General features: G+C 43.5%; 1 protein-coding gene across 1 annotated transcript in view; it reads left to right on the top strand.

Annotated features, from left to right (window-relative positions):
• Nucleotides 1-2,642: 2,642 nt before the first annotated feature.
• Nucleotides 2,643-26,874, top strand: part of igdcc4 (immunoglobulin superfamily, DCC subclass, member 4) — a gene marked incomplete at its 3' end in the record, with an annotated part of 121,877 nt that continues 97,645 nt past the window's right edge. Inside the window, exon 1 of the mRNA XM_083652759.1 lies at nucleotides 2,643-2,724. Coding sequence (XP_083508885.1) covers nucleotides 2,658-2,724 — 67 coding nt within the window. The 5' untranslated portion in view covers nucleotides 2,643-2,657. The remainder of the gene's footprint in view (nucleotides 2,725-26,874) is intronic.

The raw sequence follows: 26,874 nt of genomic DNA, 5'->3' as shown, positions 1-26,874 counted from the left end.
AAACCTCTTGCTGCTTGACTCAAGCCAGACACGTTTACTACCCTAATTGGCCTCAAGTGGGCAGACCATCAAAAGTGTAAATAATTTTCTCTGCAAAAGGCCTGTTCTATCTTTGGCTGTCCTGTCCTGGCTTGCTTTCTTTGGCTGCTTTCCATTGTGAAAAGAAGCGATCCCATATTGGAACAGTGTCCTGTAATGTCCTGTAAATTGTTTTTTTTTTAATCTCGTAATAAAACGGCTTCTGTGGTAATGAGAGGCCAATGTACAATCACAGTGCCACAAATCACATAATACACAAGCATCATCCCACCGCAGTGCACGGCCGGGCATGTTGCTGCTGGGGTAACACGTTACAGATGCTTCATCTGCTGCTGCTGCAGCGGGTTGTGTCGGCTTGTGGTTTGAAGGATCCGGTTACCCATAATTAAGAACAGAACTTGGAACAGGCCAGGATCCCCCCCGGATCAGCTCTGTGGCATTGGGGGGGAGACACGAGACATTTCCTTTCCATGTCAGCGTGTCCGCTCGGGGGGCTGCAAGTCTGCAGCATGGACTTGTATTCAGATTGCATGATCATGTCTCACATTGCAAACTTCTACTGTTGACATGAACTTAGGCTACTGTTGCTGTATAGCTGCCATACAGCTTGGAAACAGTAACGATGCTTGTTTTAATCATGCACACACAGACACCCCCACAAATCACAGACACGTGTATTTACACAGTCAATGGTATTTACACACACAACCACGGACTGAATGAAGGATACACACACACACACACACACACACACACACACACACACACACACACACACCCACACAACCATAATATTAATCCGTCAAGGCTTTGTGACTAAATTGAGCCACTATATTCCTTTTTAGATGACGGGTGCATGCAGAGTGCAGAGTGCATTGTGAACTGATTGGTGAGCAGCTGCTAGTTGGTGTTCATTATATGTTCCGGCAGCCGGGGAGGGAAACCGGAGACCTGGAGGGAAATGACGGCTTGACCACAATCACAGAGTACGCAGCGATGCTATTAGTTTTCCAATCCAATCACATCGTCCAACGGCCCAGACGCTTGCTTTAATCAGACACCTGGGAAAATGGCTCCATCCCATTTCATCAGCCCAAATCAATCTGATATCAGCGTTAAATGAACATGTCCAGAACAAATCACCCGACACTTTTTCAAACGGTGCATATGTCACTGTAGGACTTATGCCCAGGGATCGATGCTCTCTATACTAAGTGTACGTGCACACATACACACACAGCGGGTTAGTTTCCCTCTCCTCCACTCTATCTTTGTGTGAGCATGCTGCTGTAGCTACACGAGGATGCTGTGTGTGTGTGAGCATGCTGCTGTAGCTACACGAGGATGCTGTGTGTGTGTGAGCATGCTGCTGTAGCTACACGAGGATGCTGTGTGTGTGAGCATGCTGCTGTAGCTACACGAGGATGCTGTGGGTATCAGTGATGCTGAGGAGGACGTGGCGCGAGCCCAGTCTTTGTCTGCTGAGAGGAAGGCTGGGCTCCAGCTGGCTCCTCTGCTGTGTGTGTTTGCATGCAGAAGTCAGCGGGTCCCTCAGCACACGGTGCAGGAGGTCAGCTGGCTGATTGGGATGCACAGCACCAACCCCCCCCCCCCCCCCCCCCCACACACACACACACACACACACCTCCCTCCCTCCCTCCCTCCCTCCTCCCTCCCTTCCTCCCTCGCCTGCCTGTTCTTGCTCTGGGTGCACATGTGCCATCCCTGGTCTCCATCTTTTACCAGACCTGCTCTATAACGCAGACATTACGCCTTTGTGCAGCTTACACACACACACACACACACACACACACACACACACACGCACACACGCGCACACACACACACACACACACACACACACACACACACAGAAAGAAAACCTATACAGTTGAAACGCATATGAATATTAAGACTAGACTCATTTGGGCATAATTAGAGGAGATAAAGCTTATCTGGATAGTGAGTGATCATAGGCTGCTTGCAAAATCTTAACATCTCTCAGCAGTGTATTCGGTTCATTCGGGGCAACTCACTCGCCGTTATTCTGAGAGATAACGGAACACAGGGAGCCTATAGGGTGAAACATTTGTCTGCAAGTGGTTTTGCAGCACAGGCGCTTGGGAGTTTACTGGAAAGCATGGAGCTGGAGAGAAAAGGGGAGCAGGCAGGGTGAGAATCACCGACACCGACAGATATGCAGGACTCCACCAGCAGCAGCAGCAGCAGCAGCCTCAGCAGACCAGCCAGCCAGTGTGTCTGGTGGTGAACGTGCGTGCGTGTGTGTGTGTGTGCGTGCGTGCGTGCGTCCATGCATGCATGCGTGTGTGTGTGTGTGTGTGTGGACCAGCAGCCAACACACACTTAACATTCGTTCACAACATGGCGATGAAGCGCCGAGAGACACGACGGCTCTCCCCCGACTAAACGCGAGCTTTGCTGTGAGGAACGCCTGGGGACTGTTCACCAAAAGAGACCCGAACATCCAAATAGACTTCTTTACGCACCGGCGGAGACAATAGCGGATTCCAACATATGCATGTCGCTATAACAGTACTATAGCTGGCTGTATAGACACACACGCTGCTTACTCCTCTGCTGGAAATCAAAGGCTTTACATGGCGGTGGAGAGTACAATTTGGCTGTTCTGTCTACTTTCGCTGTTCTGTGGTCCATCCAAGCAAGGTAAACCGCTCACTTTATATGAACCGTCTGCATGTTTCCCAGTGAAGTGCATGTGTAGTCTAGTCGGCCACTCGTCTTTCACCCCTAAAGTGCAATCATGATCAGAGCGTTTGCGGGGCTGTGATCAAAGCTACCCGGGTGAAATGTGCACCTTGCTCGCTCAGCGCGATACTCCTCTGTGCGTATTCTGTGTTGTTCACCTCATGTGGCCTCTCCGGTTTATATAGCGGCGAGATTGGGTTTCATGTTCCCACTTCGTGGTCTTCTTGTCTCAGTCAGGACCGCGCTGCTCTGGTCAGGACGCGCATTGTTGCGTTGCAAAGTTGCAGCACATTCAATGCCCTCCTCGCACAACATGCAACAATGTTGCCACGGAGCGGCCAGAGGTCTCCGAACAACCAGGGTGAAGTTTGAGATCAAAGCAGCGGATGATGATGGCCTATTCAAAGAAATGTGCTCTCGGCCTTGTTATTAGTGGCTCAGTTTAAACATATAGCCTGGCAAATACAATGTGGCATATAGCGCTTCCCCCCCCCAATCCAATTGAATAACATAGAAAGCCTGGAGGTAGCCTACTACTGTACATCTATAGTAGCTTTGTTGTTGCCACTGACATAAGACAGATGAGGTAACACCGCAGAGATTCAGTGCAAAGCCTGGGAAATACAATATGGCATCAGAACTTTGTTGTCATCCAATTGAATAAGCTGGAAAAGACTGGAGGTAGCTAGCCTACATCTAGCCGTGTTTTTGCCACAGATGAGATACAACACTGCAGAGATTCAGTGCAAAGCTAAATCAGGGTGATTTGTCATCCAAAGGGCATGTTCATCTCCACACGATCTGGACAAACTTTGTGGGCCATGTGTGCCGTGAGCTGAGGCGGAGAGAGAGAGTGGCTGAGACTGAGAGAGAGAGTCTGGCCACAGTATTAACATGACAAAGAGCAGTGCAGAAGCGAGTAGCAGTCGAGGTTACGGTTTAATGCTCTCCAGTAGCCCTGAGGGCCGTGAGAAGACGGCACACAGGGGTGGGATAACTGTGCCATAAAGCACAATATGTGCCACATATTGACAGTTTGCTACAGGCTCATAGTCCATCTGATCGTGGGCTTTCCAAACTTCTCCCACCATGCTGCTGGATCCCAGATAGATAGGCTACACAGCAAACCACAGACCACCATCACGGCTGTGATTTGGTCCTATGGAATGCCAACTGAAACGTCGTTACATAGCCTATGAGTTTATATAATTACAGTCTAGTTATCAGCCTAATAGGTGGAGAGGTAATAGGGACACTACAGTAGCCTAAGTAGTGAAATACTTATCCTTAATATATAATTCTTATACTATAATTCTTATTCTCTAATTGTACAAACACATCTAGGGAGTGAAATAAAACAATTCCCCTGGACAATTATGATCTGTAGATATAAGTGAAGAAAATGACCATAGTAGCCAATAGCCATATCTGCTTTCAAGTTCCTCTCTGAGAGATGTTTTGTAGATTGTAGTAGGCCTACTCACTAACAAATGTATGCATTTTTGGCAGTTGCTTATCACAAGGGCCACAGGTCTACCTCAAATACACAGACACACACACAGTCTTCACAGGGCAAGTGTGTGTGTGTGTGTGTGTGTGTGTGTGTGTGTGTGTGTGTGTGTGTGTGTGTGTGTATCATTATGTTTTATAGATATCACCCCAGTTTCCTGCTTTGGGATGAAAGTACTTTTGCACACGCAGGACGTCTGTACACCCGTGCATGCACGAACACACGCACACACGCACACACACACACCGCGCGCGTGCACACACACACACACACACACACACACACACATTGGGCCAATAAGTGCTTCCATACATCAAGGGAGGCCCCACCCTCGTCTGAGACAAATGTATATCACGTAAGCGCCTTTATTCACAGTTCAATTATGCATTTAAGGGCCTTAAAGGGGGCCAACCGGAGTGATACCTCCCTCACGTCCTGCTGGCAGAGGGTTACATTTAGATACAGTGGGGCATCAGATCAGCCCGCAGAGACAGAATACAGAGTGACTCCCCTCCCAATCTGGGAACCCAGAGTCTATTTGTATTTGAAAAATAGACTCTGGGACAGCCCTACTGTTTTTCCCAGCTTCCTGTACAGCGCGCCTCTCCTGCCACATCACTTCCTTTTCCGTGTCTGTGCTCCACTGTTTACAGTCTGAATAGCAACTTGCACTGCGACTTTCCAGTAATTTTCAACTGTTGTTGTAAGACGAGTTGACGTTTTCTATGCAGTGTGTTTATGCGTTAACGTTATTAGCAAATAGCCGAAATAGACGAGGAAAAGGAAGTGACGGTGGCTTTTCTGTCACTTCCGCTTTCCTTTTCCGCGTCTGTTCCGGCTATTCACTAATAACTATTCACTAATAACTATTCACTAATAACTATTCACTCATAACGTTAAAACTGCATAGGAGACGTCAACTCGTCTTACAACAACAGTGGAAAATGACTGGAAAGTTGTGGTGCAAGTTGCTATTCAGACTGTAAACAGTGGAGCACGGACACGGAAAAGGAAGTGACGGTGGCAGGAGAGGCGTGCTGTACAGGAAGCTGGGAAAAACGATAGAGCTGTCCCAGAGTCTATTTTTCAAATACAAATAGACTCTGGGTTCCCAGATGACTCCCCTCCAGATCCTGGCAGGATACTGTGTGCCAAGCTGGGGGAAGCCCTCACCTCCAGAGGAGGACATCTCCTGCAGGTATCCGCCCACTCTGATAGGGATTGTCTGCGATAAGCCTGAAAACAAACTGGATTAGAATTTTGCTTTGAAAGCATAAGTATTGAAAGATTGGCAATACAGTTTTCATAATTTGGTCACTACCTAGAAAACATCGGCACCCAGCTCTATATGAGACGTAACTCTTGAGCTAACTGAAAGAAACGTGTGCATTTCAAAATGTTCCACAAAATAAACATTCAACGGTTCATGTATGAAAAGGCGTTTGTCATCGAAAAGTGTTCCACTCTGTGCTCTGAAACAAGAGCCACATTTGTATTCACTAGGGATGTCGCAATATATCGTCCCACAATATATCGCGATATCAAAACGTGACAATATGTATCGTTGAGATGAAATCTCATATCGCGAGAAAAAGAAGCTGAACATGGTGGCACTGATCTGCATCTGATTGCATGCTCGCTCTCCTTTTCATTGCTTTGTTTGAACAGACGAGGAACGTTACAGACACGGAGGATGAAAATGGTGAAATGATTCAAATGAGTGTGGAAGATGCCCCCTCAACTTACAAATCCATCGCAAAAAAAGGATTGTTGAAATATCGTATCGTTATCGTGAACCCAATATCGTATCATATCGTATCGTATCGTGAACTGAGTGTATCGTGACACCCCTAGTATTCACTGAGCAAATTAACTGACTGCTATTTATCATCTATTATCACCAGATGAGTACTTTCCTGTGTTATTAGTCTGTCTCTGAGGCCATTCAACAAAACCAGTGATTGAGGGCAACTGTTTGTGTGTGTGTGTGTGTGTGTGTGTGTGTGTGTGTGCGTGTGTGTGTGTGTGTGTGTGTGTGTGTGTGTGTGTGCGTGTGCGTGTGTGTGTGTGTGTGTGTGCGTGCGTGCGTGTGGTGTGTGTGTGTGTGTGTGTGTGTGTGTGTGTGTGTGTGTGTGTGTGTGTGTGTGTGTGCGTGCGTGCGTGCGTGCGTGTGTGTGTGTGTGTGTGTGTGTGCGTGCGTGCGTGGCTCAGAAAGTGGAACAGGAATGTTGTGGGTGGTGATGGTAGTGGGGTTATTGTGGGAACTGAAGCTGGCGCGGGGGGGCTGGGGGGGGGGGGGGGGGGGTGACCCTGGGACAGGGATGAATCGGTGTCGGGAGCTGGCGGGGAGAATTTGAGGCCAAGGGGCATTTTGCTACATCAGATCCACAAAGGCCTTGTTTTTTTCCATTCCAAAGATCAAATGAAAATATGTCAACTTCACTGAACCCGTCACAACCAAATGAACGCCGTGAGAGTGCGTGAGCATGTGTGTGTTTATACAGGCATTCTGGACCTGAAAAAAGACAGACTCTGAGACTGAGAATGCCCCCCCTCAGTTCCCCTCATCCCATCAAACTTCCCATCAGACTACAGGAAGAGTCACATGGCCCCTCTGGCATTTAGAATCGACTCGATGCCCAAAACTGTACAGAATAATAGTCTTATTCATTCCACTTCCAATGAAACGTATCCTCTCAGTCTACTGTTTTTTAAACCTTTATCCAGCAAAGGTTGACTGGGCTCACATGCTCTTGTTCTACATGTCATGCCTGGGAGATCTCAGTCTCCTACTGTTCCCTACTGTTGCTCACTGAGCAGCTCCACAGGAGCAGCATGCTGGGAAGTGCCTTGCTCAAGGACACCTTGACAGTTAGTTGCCAACCAAAACACTACAGCAGCTGATTTGACTGATCAGCACACACACAACACACATCCCTGCTAGGCTGTAACTGTCAACTTTCCACCACCGACACTACTGTAATAGAGAGGCAAAGTGACGGCCTACTTCCTGCTTCAGCACTGTACCAGAGATTTTTATCCGCCATTTATTTTCCCATAGACATTTCGTAAAATGCTTATAAAAATAGTTTTACTTTGTCAAACCAAACGGTTCAGATATATTTAGAATCGGGAGAGACCATAGAACATTTCACTCAGACCAAAACCTAAAAAAACAACATCGAAAAAGTATTGTTTTTAAACCCGCATTTTTTAATGTTTTGGTCCAAGTGAAATGTTATGCGATCTCTCCTGTTTCTAAATATATCTGAACGTCTTTAGTGTTTCTTTGTTTGTAAAGCGTATTTCACTCCTAGAAAAGCGCTATATAAAACCCATGTTTATTATTATTATTATTATTATCTCATCATGACAGCCAGGGATAGGCTATATTTTTCTAGCCGATGCGTTTAGAACATTCTTTTCACTTTGATCTTGCTATAGTGTAGCGTATTTACATGCTTGCTGTATAACTGCAGTGAGATTGGTTTGAGAAGCATAATAATATGGAATAATGTATATGGAGACAGACGGGGATGAAAGAGGGAGGGGGGGGAACTCAGAGAGCTTTGGTCGGGCTTTTCTGACCGGATTGGATCGCTCCGTGGAATGGAACATGAAAGGGACATTGTGATTTGTTTACTGCACTTCTCCAATGAGCACGTTGTGAATAATTCTACGTTTAAAAGGCGTGGTTATAATGCTTAAGGCTGCGTGTAGCGCTGACACGAAAATATCGACTGCGCCGGTCCACGCCCACTAATATGGGATGTGCCTGGCGCTAAGCGCTAATTTAAGGCCAGTGGGACGATAGAGCCCTATGTGTCTCTATAGTGCACAAATGACCTTTGCTAAGTCCCGCCCCTTTTTGCTCTGTGCTCCATAGTGTTGCGTACCGTAATCAGTATACTTTTAAGGGTACAGACCGAATTACATCGGTACTACCGAGATACCCATTACAGTCAAATTACAGGTTCCTTGCTGAGAGCGCATCTGTGTGTAAAATGTTCTAGCAATTCTACCGCAATCCTAATACACGTGTGTGAAGTTTGTGACCAGTCAACATCAGCAGACTGTTGATCTCTTGCTGGCTTCCAAAGCACCTTTTTGTGGAACAGTGATCTAAGATGGACAACTAAATTACTTTCACCGGAGAAGAGATGGATAATTCTATAACTGAGTCCACAACATCCAGGCCCTGAGTTATGGTCCCAGCCAAAAGATCAACAACAACATCATTACTGTTCCACCACTGTCTATTTCTCAGGTCAGACAGGGTCATCTCAGCTGTTTGTTTCCTCCATGCAACAGTGATACTGTATTCCCACCGAACACCCGAGGAAAAATAGCCTGCAGGAATCCTGCTGCTGACCCGTGTAATTTTAGGCACGGTGGTGGTGGGAGGGAAATGTTTTTTTGAGTCAACCATTTATTCCACACACAGTAGCCGGGTACTCCGGGGGCAAAGTCCATTCTCTAGCTTAAATATCATTGAGAATGTAAAGTTACGCAAGAGGTTACATTTCGGGCCTGACAGAACATGTCAAAGGAAGATGTTTTGAATCTAGCGAGGTTGATGGGTCACAAACATCATGCGGTTATTTAATATAAAATCTAAACAAGCAAATATCCTTTTTGAATTTAAATGTACTTGCCTGTCTTAGTGTAGAGATCAGTTTCCAGCAAACTGAAATAATGTGCATGTCTGTCCCATTTGGCACTGACTGTGGTAAAGTTGAATGACATTTTGTATGACCGTACCCCCACTCCAATGCATTCTACTGGACACAACCCACCATTTCTTCCCTCAGTGACCAGCACACTGTCATCCAAGTCAAAATCATATCATACTTTATTTAAATATTCTTGGGTAGTCATTTCCATATGAATCATATTTACTCACAATACCACATTGTTACCTTACAGTGCAAAGCCGTTAAAGCATCACAATATCGATTAAAAGATAAAACCACTAAAGGAATACTGAAAACTACTTGTTGACAGATATTAGATTGTTAGAATAGTCCAAGGTAGTACATGAAAATACTAATAGCACAAACTTGTGACCTAAGCAACTCTTGTAATTGTATTGTGTCATACTCATACTCTGAACAAAACAGTAATGCTATACATTACATCTGTATAAGCCACAGTGTTGGACCATACCTTATATTTTTGATACTAACATATTCTAATGTATCACAGTTTCTCAAGGAACCCTTGGGTGTTCTTCTGTGATTGCAATCAGCAGAACCCTTAAAGTAGAATCTCAATATTTTTCAACCCTATTTTCACATCATACATTTTTTAAATTGGCCAAGATCGCTTCAGTCGTTTTTCCTACGTGTCCCTCCTGCACACGTCCACTAAACAAGCTGGTTTTTGCAATGGACACAGGCTCAGACCAATGCTGCACCAATTTCACATGACTTAGTTACATAAACAGATATGGAAACAGAGTCCAGGTTGAAAAATACCAAAATTCTCCTTTAAGGTTCCCCAAAACTAGGGGTGACTCCAAATAGTCAAACGATTCATTGGAAGGAGCCTGATTCGACTGCCAATCCAAACCCACAGTCGAATAGTCGCAAAATGTGGTTATGATATAGCTTATTTTGGTATAGTATCAGCCTATTAATACCATAAAACCAAGTCCCAATTAAACACACAAATCAAACAAGCTCCTGCCAAAGGATTTCCTGATTGCCAAAGATAGTCTTAACAAAAAAAGAGTTTGGACTGACAGGATTGTGAGTTGGGTACAGCCCAACACACACACACACACACACACACACACACACATGGGTACAGCCCTAGCAAAAACCTTTCAACTTGTCTGAGTTGATAGGGTTTCTATTTTCCAGCTGACTGCCTCTGTCTAATAATGTGCCTGTGGCCCTGCAGTCCGGAGGTATCAGTATGTATGCCAGCCAGCCCAGTGGCATGTGTGACTTCTGGAAGTCATACTGTGTCATCCTCTGTTTGAATAGTACTTGGTAATAACTTCATTATGTTGAATGTGTCTCGATGCTGCCTGTCTCTGGTGTGTCGTGCTCTGCACGTGAGCTCATGTTGGCCATTCGTTTGTACAGCTATGCCTGTGAACTTCTGCAAGTTTTCAATATACCTTTGCTCTGATGCCACCAGACAAATCCCTGTGTATTTATTGTCCTTTGAGGCGATTCAGATTCTGACAATATAGCATTATTACCGACATTCACTTGCGCTGCTTCCCGAGTTCTCCTAAACTCTGTAGATCAGTTAGCCCACCTCAAGCCAGCCATCTCCCGTCCCTCCCTGTCCTCCTGTTCTGCAGAGCTGGCAAAGGCATCTGCTCCTCCCACCTTCTTGTAAAGAAGTCCTCCTCATGGGTTGCTGTAATTGCATTTCTAATCCCCTAATGAGTGTCATTGTAAATGTGGTGTTTATGTAAATTGTGCTCTTTAAATGGCGACGCTCTTGGCTAAAGTCATTAGCATTGTTTGAACTTTGTGTCTGCCCAAACCTATTGCAATCTACCACTTCCTTCTTCATCAGTGTTGTGAGCGTACGCGCACGCACATGCTCAGATCCCTTGAGGTTGAAAGCTTGTTGGACAGCAGTGCTTACGGAGACGCGCTCATTACACATTAGCGGGTGAATTAAATGTCTGCATGCGTGTGAGCTTATGTACATACACCCTACATGCGTGTAGGCGTGGGGCGTGTCAGCTCCGATTTGCTTGTGCTTCTTGATCCCCTCCCCAGAGAGTCCATGCTAATTTAGGATGCATATGATTTAAAGAGGCCCTGGGCTGAATTTCAGCTGGGTATCTTTGTGCCGTGGGTATGTTGATTTGTATGGTGACCTGTGTGTGCCTAATACTGCCTATTCATGCTGTCCAGGAAGCCATCTTGGGCACAGAGTTTACAAAAGGAAAGCAAGTCTTGAGTTTGCTAAAACTGGGAAGCATTCATCCACACTTTTGTCTGCTATGAATTCCGGTTCAGTGAGTTGTTTCGTTGAATTTTATTTTGTTTGTGCTTTGTGGGCTTGGGGATGGTATGGCCTTGGTGAGCTAATGTTTTATTTTGGTGAACCTGGATGTACGTATGTCCGGGCTCGAGTATAATAGGCCGGCCTAGATGCACAAGTCTAGATGACAAGTAGACAATAGACATTCAGCTTACAGTAATTACAAGACTGTAATGAAATGGCATTTTCATTAACCAAAAAGGGGACTAGATGAAAATTAATTTATGGATCTTCAATTTGATGAGACTCTGACATTTGTTTATTTAGGCTGTCTTGAATACCATATTTAGGGCTTTGAAGTAGAGAGCGGCCCCAGCCCGCCCAGGCCCAGGCCCGTGGCTTTCAGGCCCAGGCCCAGGCCCAGGCCCAGGCCCAGGCCCAGGCCCTGGCCCAGGCCCGTGGCTTTCAGGCCCAGGCCAAGCCAGGGATACTCAACTTGCTTTACCCGGGGGCCACTTTCGTGAAATAATAGGCCAGCGGCCAGTTAATAAACAAACAATATACATTTTTCTGTAGCGGATTGTAGGTTTTTGGGGTGTCAGCCGGAGTTTAGTCTGACAATGTTGTGCACACCGGATAGTTAGTTAGGTTAAGTTAGTTAGGTTAAGTATAAGTTCCTGGGTAGTGAGCAGACGGCGGTATTTGACAATTTAGCAGCTAAATCACAGATTATTGAAAGATATTCCATATTCCAGACTGAAATGCTATAACAGAAGTGGAGTATTGGTCAGAATGACATGAACATTTGGACACTTTCAGCAGGTATCTTGCATGTTGCGTTCAGGTGTACTGTAATTTTTAATTTTTAATTTTTAATTTTTCAATTCACAAGTTGAGTATCACTGGGCTAAGCAATTATTGGGCCCGAGCTCGTCACCAGGCCCGACGTCAATATCACGATATGATGACACATCTCTCTCCCTCTTTGTGCTGTGCATGCTGCGGAGGCTCTAAACTTGACAGCTCTCTGTCCCTCTCTCCCCCCTCTTACCCACGTAAATCCTCTAATAGTGGCCTCTATTCCATTAAAGGCCTCTACTCTAATAATGGCCGGGGACACGGTCTGCACGGACAAATAAAGGCCTGCCTCCAATACAGGCCTCTCTGATTTGTTTTGTTGCCACAGGGCGTATTTTCACTGTGAGGTCGCTGAATCTGATTCTTATTGACTGTGCTGAAAACTGGCCAGTCTGCCATTTGTTTTGTTTTTATGTGACATTGGGCACATTTACCGGGTATATTTTGCTAATACCTGTGGCATTCCAGTTTACTGATCTGATCGTTATTAAGACAACTTACCGTAACTGTGAAGTTAATTTATTTGCTTTGTGTTTGGTTTTCTGCAATATTTTGCAATAAAAGTCAGGAAATTAAAGGAGTATGTCCATGAGAGTTTAATATAGGCCTGCCTCCAACAAAGGCCCGGGGCTCTCTGCGGCCCAGTAAATAAAGGCCCCGGTCACTATTAGAGGATTTACGGTATTCATGCTTGTTTTTTCTTTGTGTTTAGCATATTTTGGAGGAGCAATTCGAAAGCATATGACTTTTTTCTGTCTTTCCCTGCCCATGCCAGCTTTTGCACTAAGAGGCAAATCACATCCAGAAATCATCAAATGTTATTGAATCAGGCTGTTTCTTCTTTGATCCCAGGAACACAAATATATATTAAGTCGCATTGATGCCGCTCAGAGGGGATTTTGTTGATATCCAGTCGAGGCCTATAGTTTTGCTTCTTAGTGTTTGCTTTAACCTGTTGGATTATCAGGTGGCTGGAGTTAATTTGCCACATGGGATAAATAATCATGTCTGCCAGAAAATCAAGTAGACCTGTACTTTCAATCAAGTACACCTGTACTTTCAATCAAGTACACCTGTACTTTCAATCAAGTACACCTGTACTGTACCTGTCAAGTCAATTTACTTTTTCCTATGATTTGTAATGTGACACTACCTGAATTGTGCTGATGCAGTAAACCGCACCTCTCTGATGCTCCAAGTAGGAGGATAAACACGCATGCACGCGCGTGTGCACACACACACACACACACACACACACATGCGTGTGCACACACACACGCACGTACGTACGCGCACGCACACACACACACACACACACACACACACACACATGGTTTGAACCTTGCCTAGCTAGGCCCAGCCGCAGTCCTATAGACTATAGCAGTTCCATGGAGTCCTAATCTGAGGCATAGCTCTCTTGCCGCTGATGGCAGCTGAATGTGGCTCACTCATACACTCTAATACTAATCAATACAGTGTGATAAGGCTGTCACGAGGTCAAAGGTCAGCTTCTCACAGTACCACTGTTTATTTAGTGTTACACAAAGCTACACAGGGACATTTGGACAAACACATAGTTTGTGGTTAATGTACTGAACCAAATGATCACTGTTCAACTTCATCTTCTTTAATTATCTTTATTTTCATCACAGATACGCTTTGTTGTTACTGAGGAATGTGCTTTAGGTGCTTTAGATGTTTTAAATCTCTGTGTGTGTGTGTGTGTGTGTGTGTGTGTGTGTGTGTGTGTGTGTGTGTGTGTGTGTGTGTGTGTGTTGTGTGTGTGTGGGGGGTCCTCTCCCTCATTTGGTAAACCGACATGCGATCACATTCCTTCCATTCTGCACTGCTGTCCGGTCACATGACAGCAGAGCAGTTGCATGGGAGCTAGCCAAGGGGTGTGTGTGTGTGTGTGTGTGTGTGTGTGTGTGTGTGTGTGTGTGTGTGTGTGTGTGTGTGTGTGTGTGTGTGTGTGTGTGTGTGTGTGTGTGTGTGTGTGTGTGTGTGTGTGTGTGTGTGTGTGTGTGTGTGTGTGTGTGTGTGTGTGTGTGTGTGTGTGTGTGAGTGTGTCAGAGAAAGTGGTAAATGCTAAAATGGACTGCATTTATATAGCTTTTATCCAAAGCGCTTTACAATGTGCCTACATTCACCCATTCACACACCGAAGGCGGTAAGCTGCCACGCAGGGTGCTGGCACCAGATTGCAATCAGATTGCAATCTGATCACCCAGAACACATGCTAACACCAGGTGTAAATGAAATCAGGCTAACGTGGTCAAGCACTATCTGATTGCAATCTGATCGCAGAAAACGCACGTTAGTGCCAGGTGTAAATGGCCTCAAAGACAGGTGTAAAAACCTGCATTTTGTATTTTGTATGTCAAAAGCAGTTTTTTATAGAATGATGAATTGATCGTTGATATGACCAATTAATCGATTAAGGAAATTGATAAAAAAATTCCGTCCCTAGTAATGAGGTGTCTTCACACAAGGACCGGCTGATATGGGCTCGGGTCAGTCAGGTGTACGAAGATCTGCAACACACGAGCTACTATTTATTGTTTTTCACTCTTTCATTTTAGCGGCCGACAATATAAAAATGACATTTTACTGACATGTACAAATAAAAGAATGATTGCAGAGCTACTCCTGAGTTGTGACGTGTGGCTGCAGAGCTTCAGTATATTGAGGCGTTATTCCAAAAGTGATAACACAGGATTAGGCTGTCGAAGGGAAAAGCAATTTGGGGAATTGAAAAGTTTCGTCGTCCATGGAGGCTTACCGGCTTTCACAATGTGTTAGAGCAGTGGCTCTCAAACTCTTTTGGCTTCAGAGAGAGAAAAGAGAGAAGAGAAAACTCTAGCATGATTCAATGAATGAATGATAACCCACCTATTGAATTTTCCTTCTCCCCCTTTCTCTCAAGTACCCCCTGTAGCACCTCCACATTACCCACAGGGGTACGCATAACCCAGTTCAGGAACCACTGTATCCACAATGTAAAACAATGTCAACTCTATGCCTGCCTAAACACAATGTATTGCAATGTAGCCACAGACACTGTTATCCAAACCAGAGGTTCTCAAATATTTTTCAGCCAAGGACCCCTTACAAGATAGAAAATATACCGGGGACCCCCTTATCCTGATTTGTGATTTTGGGCTAAGCTTAATTGTTTCCACGGTAATGTGCTTGACCTTTAAATTGATAGGTTTGTTAGATTAGAATGTAATCCATGAACCATTTCACATTTAAAGCATAAAATATTTCCATTGAACTATGAAGCTTTTGCAAAAAAAAATATATATACAGTATATATAATATATATCTATTATATCTATTATATATATATATTATATATATAATAAATATATATATATTTATTTTATTTTATTCCTGAAAACCTTTAGCGGACCCCCTGGCAAAGTGCAACAGACCCCCATTTGAGCAACCACTTATCCAGACGATATCTAAAAAAATCTAGAATATCCATCCCTGATCACCAATACTACAGTCAACCAATAGAGAATGAAGAAAATATATTCCTGACTGAGTCCCTGTACACACCTGTACACACCTGTACACACCTGTACACACCTGTACACACCTGTACACACCTGCTCTCGTACAGCAGCAGTCATGCTGCAATGATTTCCTCCACACCTGTGATGGAAAAGGACATCATTGAGAGGCCTAGTGTGTGCATAATAATCATGATATGTCTGAGGAACATGTTGATATTCTCAACAGTCTCATCTTGTTTCCTCCGTCATTATAAGCCTCTGCATTTATGTAGTTAGCCACTCGCTAGCTTGTGCTAGCTACATTGTTAGCCTCGGTGGCTTCTAGTCAACTGCGCATGTTCACGACGTGACCACTTGAATGCCGAGCATATCGTGTACACAACCTCCGCTCTCGTATTCACGGTAAACACCAGCCCAATTTCCTCCATACAGCATGTAGCATGTTGTGTCACGTAGCGCTCTCATTCATCATCCTGACCTCTTGTGTCATAGTCGTCCCCGGCACACATGTAAATGCACTGTGAAGCACATGTATGTGCACCTGACTTCAAAGGGCACTGGAGACTGGAGAGAGAGAGAGAGAGATGGGGGAGCTCTTATTGTGTTAGTCTGCTTTTCAGTCTGTTTTTCAACCATTCACATAGGCTACTATGAAACTGTGAATGAATGAATGAATGAATGAATGAATGAATATTTTATTTTCGTGTCTGGCTGCATACAGCCCATCAAACTTTTTTTTTCTTTTCTTTTTTTTACCTTTTCTAGCTATTCAAGTTAGAGTGAAGGAGGGCAAGAAAAAGAAAAAGGATGTTAGCGGCTAGACAAGATGATGCAACTTACAATACAAACCACGTGAAGAATGCTTAGAAATGAAAACAAATTAAAACCATGTTTTAATTTGCTGTGTGTCGTCAGTACGGCCCTGCAACAATGTCACCCACACAAATGCCTGTACGGTTTGGGATGTCGAACTCCGGGGCCCATGTTATTCCCATGTTATTCCCATGTTATTCCCATGTTGGTTTTGTTCCCAGGTTTGTTGACTCATGGAAGTGGCCCCAGCAGTGGATGTGGCCATGTGGAGGCCCCATGCTGCTGGGAGGCCCTATAGCCAGCGGGAACACTGCACTCTGATTGGTCCTGTGAATAGCCAGCGGGAACACTGTGCTGTGATTGGCCCTGTGCATAGCCAGCGGGAACACTGTGCTGTGATTGGCCCTGTGCATAGCCAGCGGGAACACTGTGCTGTGATTGGCCCTGTGTATTGCCAGTGGGAACACTGCGCTGTGATTGGAGGAAACCAGACTGGGGATGAATGAGCACGGTACATAGAGCAGCAGGCATGAGGGCCTCGAATGGGCACCTCCTCTCTCTCACTCTCTCTCTCTCTCTCTCTCTCTCTCTCTCTCTCTCTCACTCTCTCTCTTACACACACAGATACAACTACACAACACAGTCGTCATGGTCTCGCCACTGTAGTGTGCACTGTAGTGTGCACTTGTCTGCCTTTAGTTGTTGTGGTAACTGAAAAGAGGATCAGGTATGATCTTAGTGTTGATTGCAGATGTTGTATGTCAAGGTGGTGGTGTTGTACATTCATTGAAGGCATGTGGAAATCAGCCCTTTCTATATTTTTATGCCTCCGCCGGTGACAGCCGAGCTGGAGGCATTATGGTTTTGGGTTGTCCGTCCGTCCGTCTGTCCGTATGTATGTACTGTATGTATGTACTAGGGATGGGCATTTCTGGCAAAAACACTATTCGAAATTCGCTGGCCAAAGTCGACTTTTAATCGAAATTCGAAAAAAAAAAACGTTTTTTTTTTTTTTTTTTTTTGAGTTAAATGTTGCATTGTCTCCCCTGATTCTAAGTCTAAGGCTAAAAAACAGTTTTGACAATCATGAGTGGTTCATTAAATATTTAGTAGGCTCAGGTCTGAGTGCCAAAGGGGTGCCAAAGTCTTGCAAAACTCTCCCTCTTCATGGGATTTCATCCGCCATTCATTTTTCCATAAACCTTGCTTAAAATGCTTATAAAAATTGTTTTACTTGCTCAAACCAAGCGATTCGACTATACTTAGAATCAGGGGAGACAATGCAACATTTCACTCACAATTTTTTATTATTTTTTTTCCCCCCCCGAATTTCGACTTTCAATAATAAAAGTCGACCTTGATAATAACGATTATTCGAAAATTCGAAATTCGATGCCCATCCCTAGTATGTACGTACGTCCATCCCATGTTCTTTAACGTGATATCTCAGGAATGCCTAGACAGAATTTATTCACATTTGGCTCAAACGTCCAGTTGGACTCAAGGATGAACTGATTAGACTTTGGTGGTCAAAGGTTAAAGTTCAAGGTCACTGTGACCTCACAAACACCATTTTCTATCTTGTTAACATGATATCTCAGGAACGCCTTGACTGAATAATTCGCCACATTTGGCTCAAAAGTCCACGTGGACTCCAGGATGGACTGCTTACATTTTGGTGGTCAAAGGTCAAAGTTCAAGGTCACTGTGACCTCACAAACACAATTTGCAAGCTCGTTAACGCAATATCTCAGTAACGCCTTGACAGAATTTCTTCACATTTGGCTCAAACGTTCACTTGTTTGGCGGAGGCATATATACTTGAATTGTCTGTCCACGTTGTACCAAATCCCACAGTGCAGCAACACACCCACCAAGTGTATAAGTGAATAAGAACGGTTCCCAGGATATGAGAAGGACACACACACTCAACAGAGATTCCTTGCTATAGTATGATCAAAGGTTTAAGAGTGCAGCTTTAGGTGACAGGTGCGTAGGAGAAGACTGCACAGTGCACAGTGAAACAGAGGGAAAGTTCCAGCACATATATACCGGTATATATATATATATATATATATATATATATATATATATATATATCCTATGCTTTGGATTTGATCAGTATGAGTCAAAACAAGATTCCACAATGTGTATTTGATCTGAAGGCCAGAGAGGCTGCTCAGCACAGCACCTTGTTGTGAAAGCAGCCAGAAACAGCGTTCCCTCTGCAGAAAAGTTGCACCGTCTTGCGATAGGGAAATTGCACTCGTCAATATAGCAGTTTTGATATTTTTTGCATTAATTTCACAGCCCTATCTATCTGTACATGTATTGTAGACTCAGTCTATCTGTACATGTATTGTAGACTCGGTCTATCTGTACATGTATTGTAGACTCCGTCTAATCACAAGACTATTGTCTTGTTGCTGTTCTACAAAGAATTTTAAGAAGCAGCCAACCAAACCAGCAAAGTCGATCTGTCTTTTTGTCTTCTGATTTTTCCCCAATAAGCCTATTTCACAAACATGAAAACCCCAGAAAAAGTTAATGCCCATTTCCGCCATATCTGCTAGCACCAATTGTCCATTCACTCGCCGTGATACGATAACAATGGCTCAGTGTAAAAGCACTCAGGCATGTAGTGTGCATTTTAGTTCATATTCAAAGAAGAAACGGCATTAATTATCCTTTCTTGGGTTTCCTACAGAGGAAAAGTTAAACAGAAGATACATTTTGGCATTAAAGAGACGTGGCAGCAGCGTTACCATGGTAACGCTGCTACGCTAGCTCCTTTCCTATAGGTCTCTCAAATATCTACAACAGCAGGCTGTCAACTGTAGAAATGAGCGTTAAACCACGCCAGAAACAAAGGGCAAGAAGTGGCTGTGATGTGGATTAAACGGTGGATGATGGAATGGACTTGCTGCAGCTGGGGCTTGGCAGAGTGAGTGTACGTTATTAGCATGTTGCTACTTGCTAACGAATTTGATTAACGTAAGATAACGTTAAACTTGACAACCTAACGGTGATGTTTGCAATATAAAGCAGTGTCAAGCATAATGCTGAAAAAAAGTTATGCTACTTGTTAGTAGTCAAGTGTAAATGTATAACGTGTTATACATATATACGGTGGTGCAGTTGGTAGCGCTGTCGCCTTACAGCTAGAAGGTCCTGAGTTCGATTCTCGCCTGGGACGCTGTGGGCACTGGAGTTGTGACCCCCCCATATCTTCAGTGCCTACTGCCCAGGTGGGCTATCTCGTCGAAAGGGCCTTTCTGTGTGGAGTTTGCATGTTCTCCCCGTACCCCCCAGGGGGTTCCTCCGTACATAACCCCCCACTAAAAACATGCAGAAGATCGTCATCCGACCAGTGACGACAACATCTAAAATTGGTCCAATGAAGGTCCCCGGGTGCTGGAAAGAAAAAGCGACCACTGCCCCTGGCCTGCCCCCTGGAGGAAAGGACAAGCCTGGATGGGTCAAATGCACATATTTCACCGGCCACTGTCAGCATGAGTGTGTGTTGTGGCCGCATGCATGTGTGACAATAAAGACGGGCTTCCGCCTGAAATCGTGTTTTTTTTTTTTTATCCTGTTAGTAAGGTGAATGTGCCAACATAAAATAGGGTATGTCCCTGACGGAGCGGAGGCCATTAGGTCTCAGCCTTGTTTTGATTGTCTTGCAGCCCATGTACAATGTACAATTAGGGATGGGTATCGTTCAAAAATTTTCGATATCGATACCGTTTCGATACTTTGATTTCGATACCGGTTCCTGAACGATACTTTTTTCGATACCAATTTTTAGAAAAATCAATTTTAACAAAAATAAAACTGCATTACACATTGACAATTATGATACCAATCAAGTTTTACAGCAGAAAGAAATAAAACCTACTGTATTTAACATAACTTTAAGTTGTCTAAACTTATTGCTGTCCCTACGAAAAAATATTGGAGTACTACAAAGGAAAGAAATATAAAACAAATAAATCAGTGCAATAGTTTTCAGTGCAAAACGGAGAGTTGCAAATCAGTGTTTAATGCTCACTGATGCAACAGAACGCTATTCTTGTCCAAACTGATGACTGACGAGACAGCTCCACTTCATGCATGGAAGACAATAGTTGAGCATTGACTAGCCTATCAATATAGCCTAATGGCACAAAGTGAATCCCATTTATATTCAACAAACTATCATGACATCAGCGTTTGTTAACGAGTTGCTAAAAATACACAATAGGCGATAACTGCCCGCTTGCATATAACGTTAACGCTAATTAATTGAAGATCTAACGCTAGCGTTGCACATCAGTGGTTAATGCTCACTGCTGCAACAGAACGTCATTCTTGTCAAAACTGACGAGACAGCTTCACTTCATGCATGGAAGACAATAGTTGAGCATTGACTAGCCTATCAATAGCCTATAGCCTTAATGGCACAAAGTGAATCGCATTTACATTCAACAAACTATCATGACATCAGCGTTTGTTAACGAGTTGCTAAAAATACACAATGCCCGCTTGCGCATAACGTTAGGGCGCCAATTAATTAAACGATCTAATGCTACAACTCACAGCCAGACTGTCAGACTGAGGGATCTGATAACCGCTAACAACAACAACTTGCGGTAAGCTGACCCACCTCTCGATTATTTCTCTTGTCTGTGGAAACCAGTCCTTGTTGTTTCTGTTTCTTTCCCTGCTTTTCATCATCTTTGCCATATGGTACTCCTACTCCAGGATAGGACTAGCTTGAGTGGCTAACGCTAGTTCCACTTCTTGTATTCTGTCTCCGCAGCGCACGCTGCCTGCCTCAAAACAAACACACACCGGCTAAAGTGGGCGTAACTTTTCCTGCATGCCTCTACATGACAGCCAATCACCAGCCGTATTAGAGCGTGGTGTGCAAGCATGTCGCATGCTTATAGGCTCAATGACGCTGTTTTGTTTTGGTATCGAAAATTGGTATCGATTGACAAGGGAGGCTTCGATACCCCTTAGTATCGATGTTTTCATTTCGGTGCCAAGTAAGTATCGAAACTCGATACCAACCCCTATGTACAATATGCTTAAGGGAGAGCACCATGGCTTTTTCCTGCTTCCCACAATTCACTTATTCTCACTTTTGCACGAGCAAGTGAACAATCCAAACAATAACGTATCACATTGTATCACGTTGAGTCTACCCATCCCTCCAAAGAGCATGTGTCTGTTCATGTAAGAACCAAAGAGTGCTTTTCCCTCTGTCCTTGTACACTCTTAGAAAAGAGTGTTGTTGTTGTTGTTGTTGTTGTTAAGAGTGTAGTGATAATGGTGTGTGTGTGTGTGTGGGGGTGTGTGTGTGTGTGTGTGTGGGTGTGTGTGTGTGTGTGTGTGCAGTTGGACGACTGGGTGTGAGAGAAGAGCCCTGCTGTATGGTCAGGGGAGGAAACAGCTGGAATGGTTAACACCTGACACGGCAGCTGTTCACATTGTTGAGTGACTCACAGCCTCATACTGATGGAATGACAACATGTGGATGGCACTCAGGCGCTTCTGTGAAAGTGCTGAGCCCGCGCAACACATCTTCACTGTTAAACACACAGATTATATGTTTCCCCCCTCACCAGGCTCATGAAGAAGATTTAGTGTTCGGCGGAGCTTATAGTGTACATCAGAACCATAATGGATTCATCCCTGCAGTTTTTGTGTGTATGTTGTGTGTGTGTGTGTGTGTGTGTGTGTGTGTGTGTGTGTGTGTGTGTGTGTGTGCGCGCGTCTACTGTAAGCATCCACTTCAAACTGCTGACAGCGTTTTGCTTTCTAGCGGGAAGAACCTGATATAGCCGAAGCACCACTTTGGCGTGCGACGCGGCAGATAAACGCCCGCTAGGTTAAATGTTGAGACAGTAATGAGGTGTGATTGGCAGGGAGAATGGCTGCCACTGTTATTGCACTGACATTTCCACCTGCGCGCGGGAAAGCCGAGCGTCTCTGTTTCACTCTGGGGGTTTTGCAGCGAGCTGCAACTCTGCTCCGATTATCATGACCCCGGCTTTGCAATGTATTGATGTTTTCACACGCCCGGTGCCTTTTGGTCACAAGCTTAGCTTACATCATAACCTCACAAGCTTAGCTTACATCATAACCTCACAAGCTTAGCTTACATCATAACCTCACAAGCTTAGCTTACATCATAACCTCTCAAGCTTAGCTTACATCATAACCTCACAAGCTTAGCTTACATCATAACCTCACAAGCTTAGTTACATCATAACCTCACAAGCTTAGCTTACATCATAACCTCACAAGCTTAGCTTACATCATAACCTCACAAGCTTAGCTTACATCATAACCTCACAAGCTTAGCTTACATCATAACCTCACAAGCTTAGCTTACATCATAACCTCACAAGCTTAGCTTACATCATAACCTCACAAGCTTAGCTTACATCATAACCTCACAAGCTTAGCTTACATCATAACCTCTCAAGCTTAGCTTACATCATAACCTCACAAGCTTAGCTTACATCATAACCTCACAAGCTTAGCTTACATCATAACCTCACAAGCTTAGCTTACATCATAACCTCACAAGCTTAGCTTACATCATAACCTCACAAGCTTAGCTTACATCATAACCTCACAAGCTTAGCTTACATCATAACCTCACAAGCTTAGCTTACATCATAAACTCACAAGCTTAGCTTACATCATAACCTCACAAGCCTAGCTTACATCATAACCTCACAAGCTTAGCTTACATCATAACCTCACAAGCTTAGCTTACATCATAACCTCACAAGCTTAGCTTACATCATAACCTCACAAGCTTAGCTTACATCATAACCTCACAAGCTTAGCTTACATCATAACCTCACAAGCTTAGCTTACATCATAACCTCACAAGCTTAGCTTACATCATAACCTCACAAGCTTAGCTTACATCATAACCTCACAAGCTTAGCTTACATCATAACCTCTCAAGCTTAGCTTACATCATAACCTCACAAGCTTAGCTTACATCATAACCTCACAAGCTTAGCTTACATCATAACCTCGGCTATGTCTTACTGGCCTCTTATCCATGCAGGTCATTCAATTAGCAACCAATGACACCACAGCCGAGGTTAACGGGACAGATAGGGAGTGTTTCGAGCATGCACTTTGTCTTTTAAATGCCGACTTTGAAGGACAACAATTTGATTGATTTGAATGATACATAATGATTCTTATATATTATATTATATTATGTATCATTGTTCCCTTCCCTTTATGACACTATTTGAGCAACTCACTGCTGTGATGTGAAGCCGATGAGACTGTGCCGTGATAGAAACAAGCAACAAATGGCTTAGGACATTGAAAAGGCCTCCAGTTAGACCAGTTGATTGAATATGTGTCGCTATGCACCAATCAGCACATAGTTCTAACTATAGTTAGCACATACTTCTAACTATAGTTAGCACATAGTTTTAACTATAGTTAGCAGATAGTTCTAACTATAGTTAGCACATAGTTTTAACTATAGATAGCAGATAGTTTTAACTATAGTTAGCACATAGTTAGCACATAGTTTTAACTATAGTTAGCACATAGTTTTAACTATAGTTAGCACATAGTTTTAACTATAGTTAGCACATAGTTAGCACATAGTTCTAACTATAGTTAGCACATAGTTCTAACTATAGTTAGCACATAGTTTTAACTATAGTTAGCACATAGTTCTAACTATAGTTAGCACATAGTTCTAACTATAGTTAGCACATAGTTTTAACTATAGTTAGCAGATAGTTTTAACTATAGTTAGCACATAGTTTTAACTATAGTTAGCACATAGTTAGCACATAGTTTTAACTATAGTTAGCACATAGGTTTAACTATAGTCAGCACATAGTTTTAACTATAGTTAGCACATAGTTCTAACTATAGTTAGCACATAGTTCTAACTATAGTTAGCACATAGTTTTAACTATAGTTAGCAGATAGTTTTAACTATAGTTAGCACATAGTTTTAACTATAGTTAGCACATAGTTAGCACATAGTTTTAACTATAGTTAGCACATAGGTTTAACTATAGTTAGCACATAGTTTTAACTATAGTTAGCACATAGTTTTAACTATAGTTAGCACATAGTTAGCACATCGTTTTAACTATAGTTAGCAGATAGTTTTAACTATAGTTAGCACATAGTTTTAACTATAGTTAGCAGATAGTTAGTTAGCAGATAGTTTTAACTATAGTTAGCACATAGTTTTAACTAGGCCTATAGTTAGCACATAGATTTAACTATAGTTAGCACGTAGTTTTAACTATAGTTAGCACATAGGTTTAACTATAGTTAGCACATAGTTTTAACTATAGTTAGCACATAGGTTTAACTATAGTTAGCACATAGGTTTAACTATAGTTAGCACATAGTTTTACCTATAGTTAGCACATAGTTTTAACTATAGTTAGCACGTAGTTTTAACTATAGTTAGCACATAGGTTTAACTATAGTTAGCACTAGGGCTGTCAATTGATTAAAATATTTAATTGCGATTAATCGCATGATTGTCCATAGTTAGTCGCAAATTAATCACATTTTTTTTAATCTGTTCTAAATCTACCTTAAACCAAGGTAGGCTACCTTAAACCTGAGAGCTTTGTGCAAAGATGCACTGTTGTATTAATATGGGTAGTAGCTATTATCATTAGTATGGGCAAGTATCTGGCCATTGGTAATATTGTTATTATTGCTACTAGTTACTGGGAATACACATCTCTCAGGCTGCACTGTGTGAAGTTAATTGGTGCTATCCTATCCTCTACATCTCTCGAGCCACAGACAGGAGAAGCTGCGTGCATGCTCTCTCCCCCCCTCTCTCTTTCTCGCTTTCTCTCTCAGTCTCTCTCCCGTTCTCCATCGGTCTCTCTCTCTGATCTGATCGCCCTCCCTCTCTCTTTCTCACTGCCTGTCTGTCTGTCTCGCTCGCTTTCTCTGCCTCTGTCTCTCCCTTGAAGCTGAACTTGCCATATACCCATTTTCTTCCTCCTTTTCTGCTCACGGAGCTTTGTTTCTGCTTGCTATCAACGTTACTGCTTCCTGATTTCCCAAACTACGGGTCGGACCAAGGCTCAAACATCAAAGAAAGTGCATGCGTTAATCGCGCGTAAAAAAAATATTGTGGCGTTAAAAGGAATTTGCGTTAACGCGTTATTATCGCGTTAACTTTGACAGCCGTAGTTAGCACATAGTTTTAACTATAGTTAGCATATAGTTAGTTATCGATGCATTGATGCTTGCGGGCTGTGGTATTAGCATCGATGCTAGCGGACTTTTAGCTGTGGTAAAAGCACATTTTCAGAGATGGCAGCGACAACAGAAGACACCCAGGCTTAGCTAAGGGTCTTACCTGCATGTGTATGAGGGGGCAATGTGTTCATACCCAGGCTTAGCTAAGGGTCTTACCTACATGTGTATGAGGGGGCATTGTGTTCATACCCAGGCTTAGCTAAGGGTCTTACCTACATGTGTATGAGGGGGCATTGTGTTCATACCCAGGCTTAGCTAAGGGTCTTACCTACATGTGTATGAGCGGGCATTGTGTTCATACCCAGGCTTAGCTAAGGGTCTTACCTACATGTGTATGAGGGGGCAATGTGTTCATACCCAGGCTTAGCTAAGGGTCTTACCTACATGTGTATGAGCGGGCATTGTGTTCATAACATGTATAACTAAGGTTACTTGGTTGTCTAACCAAAGAGATAGGCCTACTGTATGAGGAGCAGCACAGCCACACTCCGGCGGTCCCATATACGGAACGCTTGTAATTGACACCGGCGCACTCTGAATTTTTTTTTTCTTTCGTTCTTCCTCCGCAAAAATGTACGGTGTTGATGTAAGTGATGTAATCGGTGTATGCCCCACCACCGTGTAACACCATTAAAACTGACTACCGCGGCAAGCATAATGGACTTATGCAAATTATATGAGCCCAAGTGCTTAGCTTGTTAGCACAACTATGATACCATGGATATCAATGGACCCAGTGCCATTGGAGAGACAAATAAAATGTCTACGTTTGAAAATCCTGGAGCCCATTCATAATCCCACAGAGAAATGGCTTTGGCATCCTACCTCCATATTCTAGCAAGGGACTTCCTATATGATGACATGACCTACTTCAGAGAGAAGACATACAGTACATATTCAGAGGAGGTGAGGTGATACTGTTCAAATGCAAATGGAGTAATGGAACTGGAATAAACGTGTGTAAGGTGTAGAGTCAGGGCAGGCGCGTGCACTTCTGCCGCTCTAGGCAAAAAACAATTTGATTTGATTTGATTTATTAGATGTTTTGTTAAAACATCGACACCCTCCATTTGTGACGTACCATACCGAATGAATGAATGAATGAATGAATGTTTTATTTACGTGTCAGGACAAATTGCATGACCCATCCCACATGGGATTATCAGA

Source organism: Poromitra crassiceps (assembly GCF_964638095.1).
Source record: "Poromitra crassiceps genome assembly, chromosome: 16".
Taxonomy (NCBI): domain Eukaryota; kingdom Metazoa; phylum Chordata; class Actinopteri; order Beryciformes; family Melamphaidae; genus Poromitra; species Poromitra crassiceps.
This window is presented reverse-complemented; position numbering and strand designations above follow the sequence as displayed.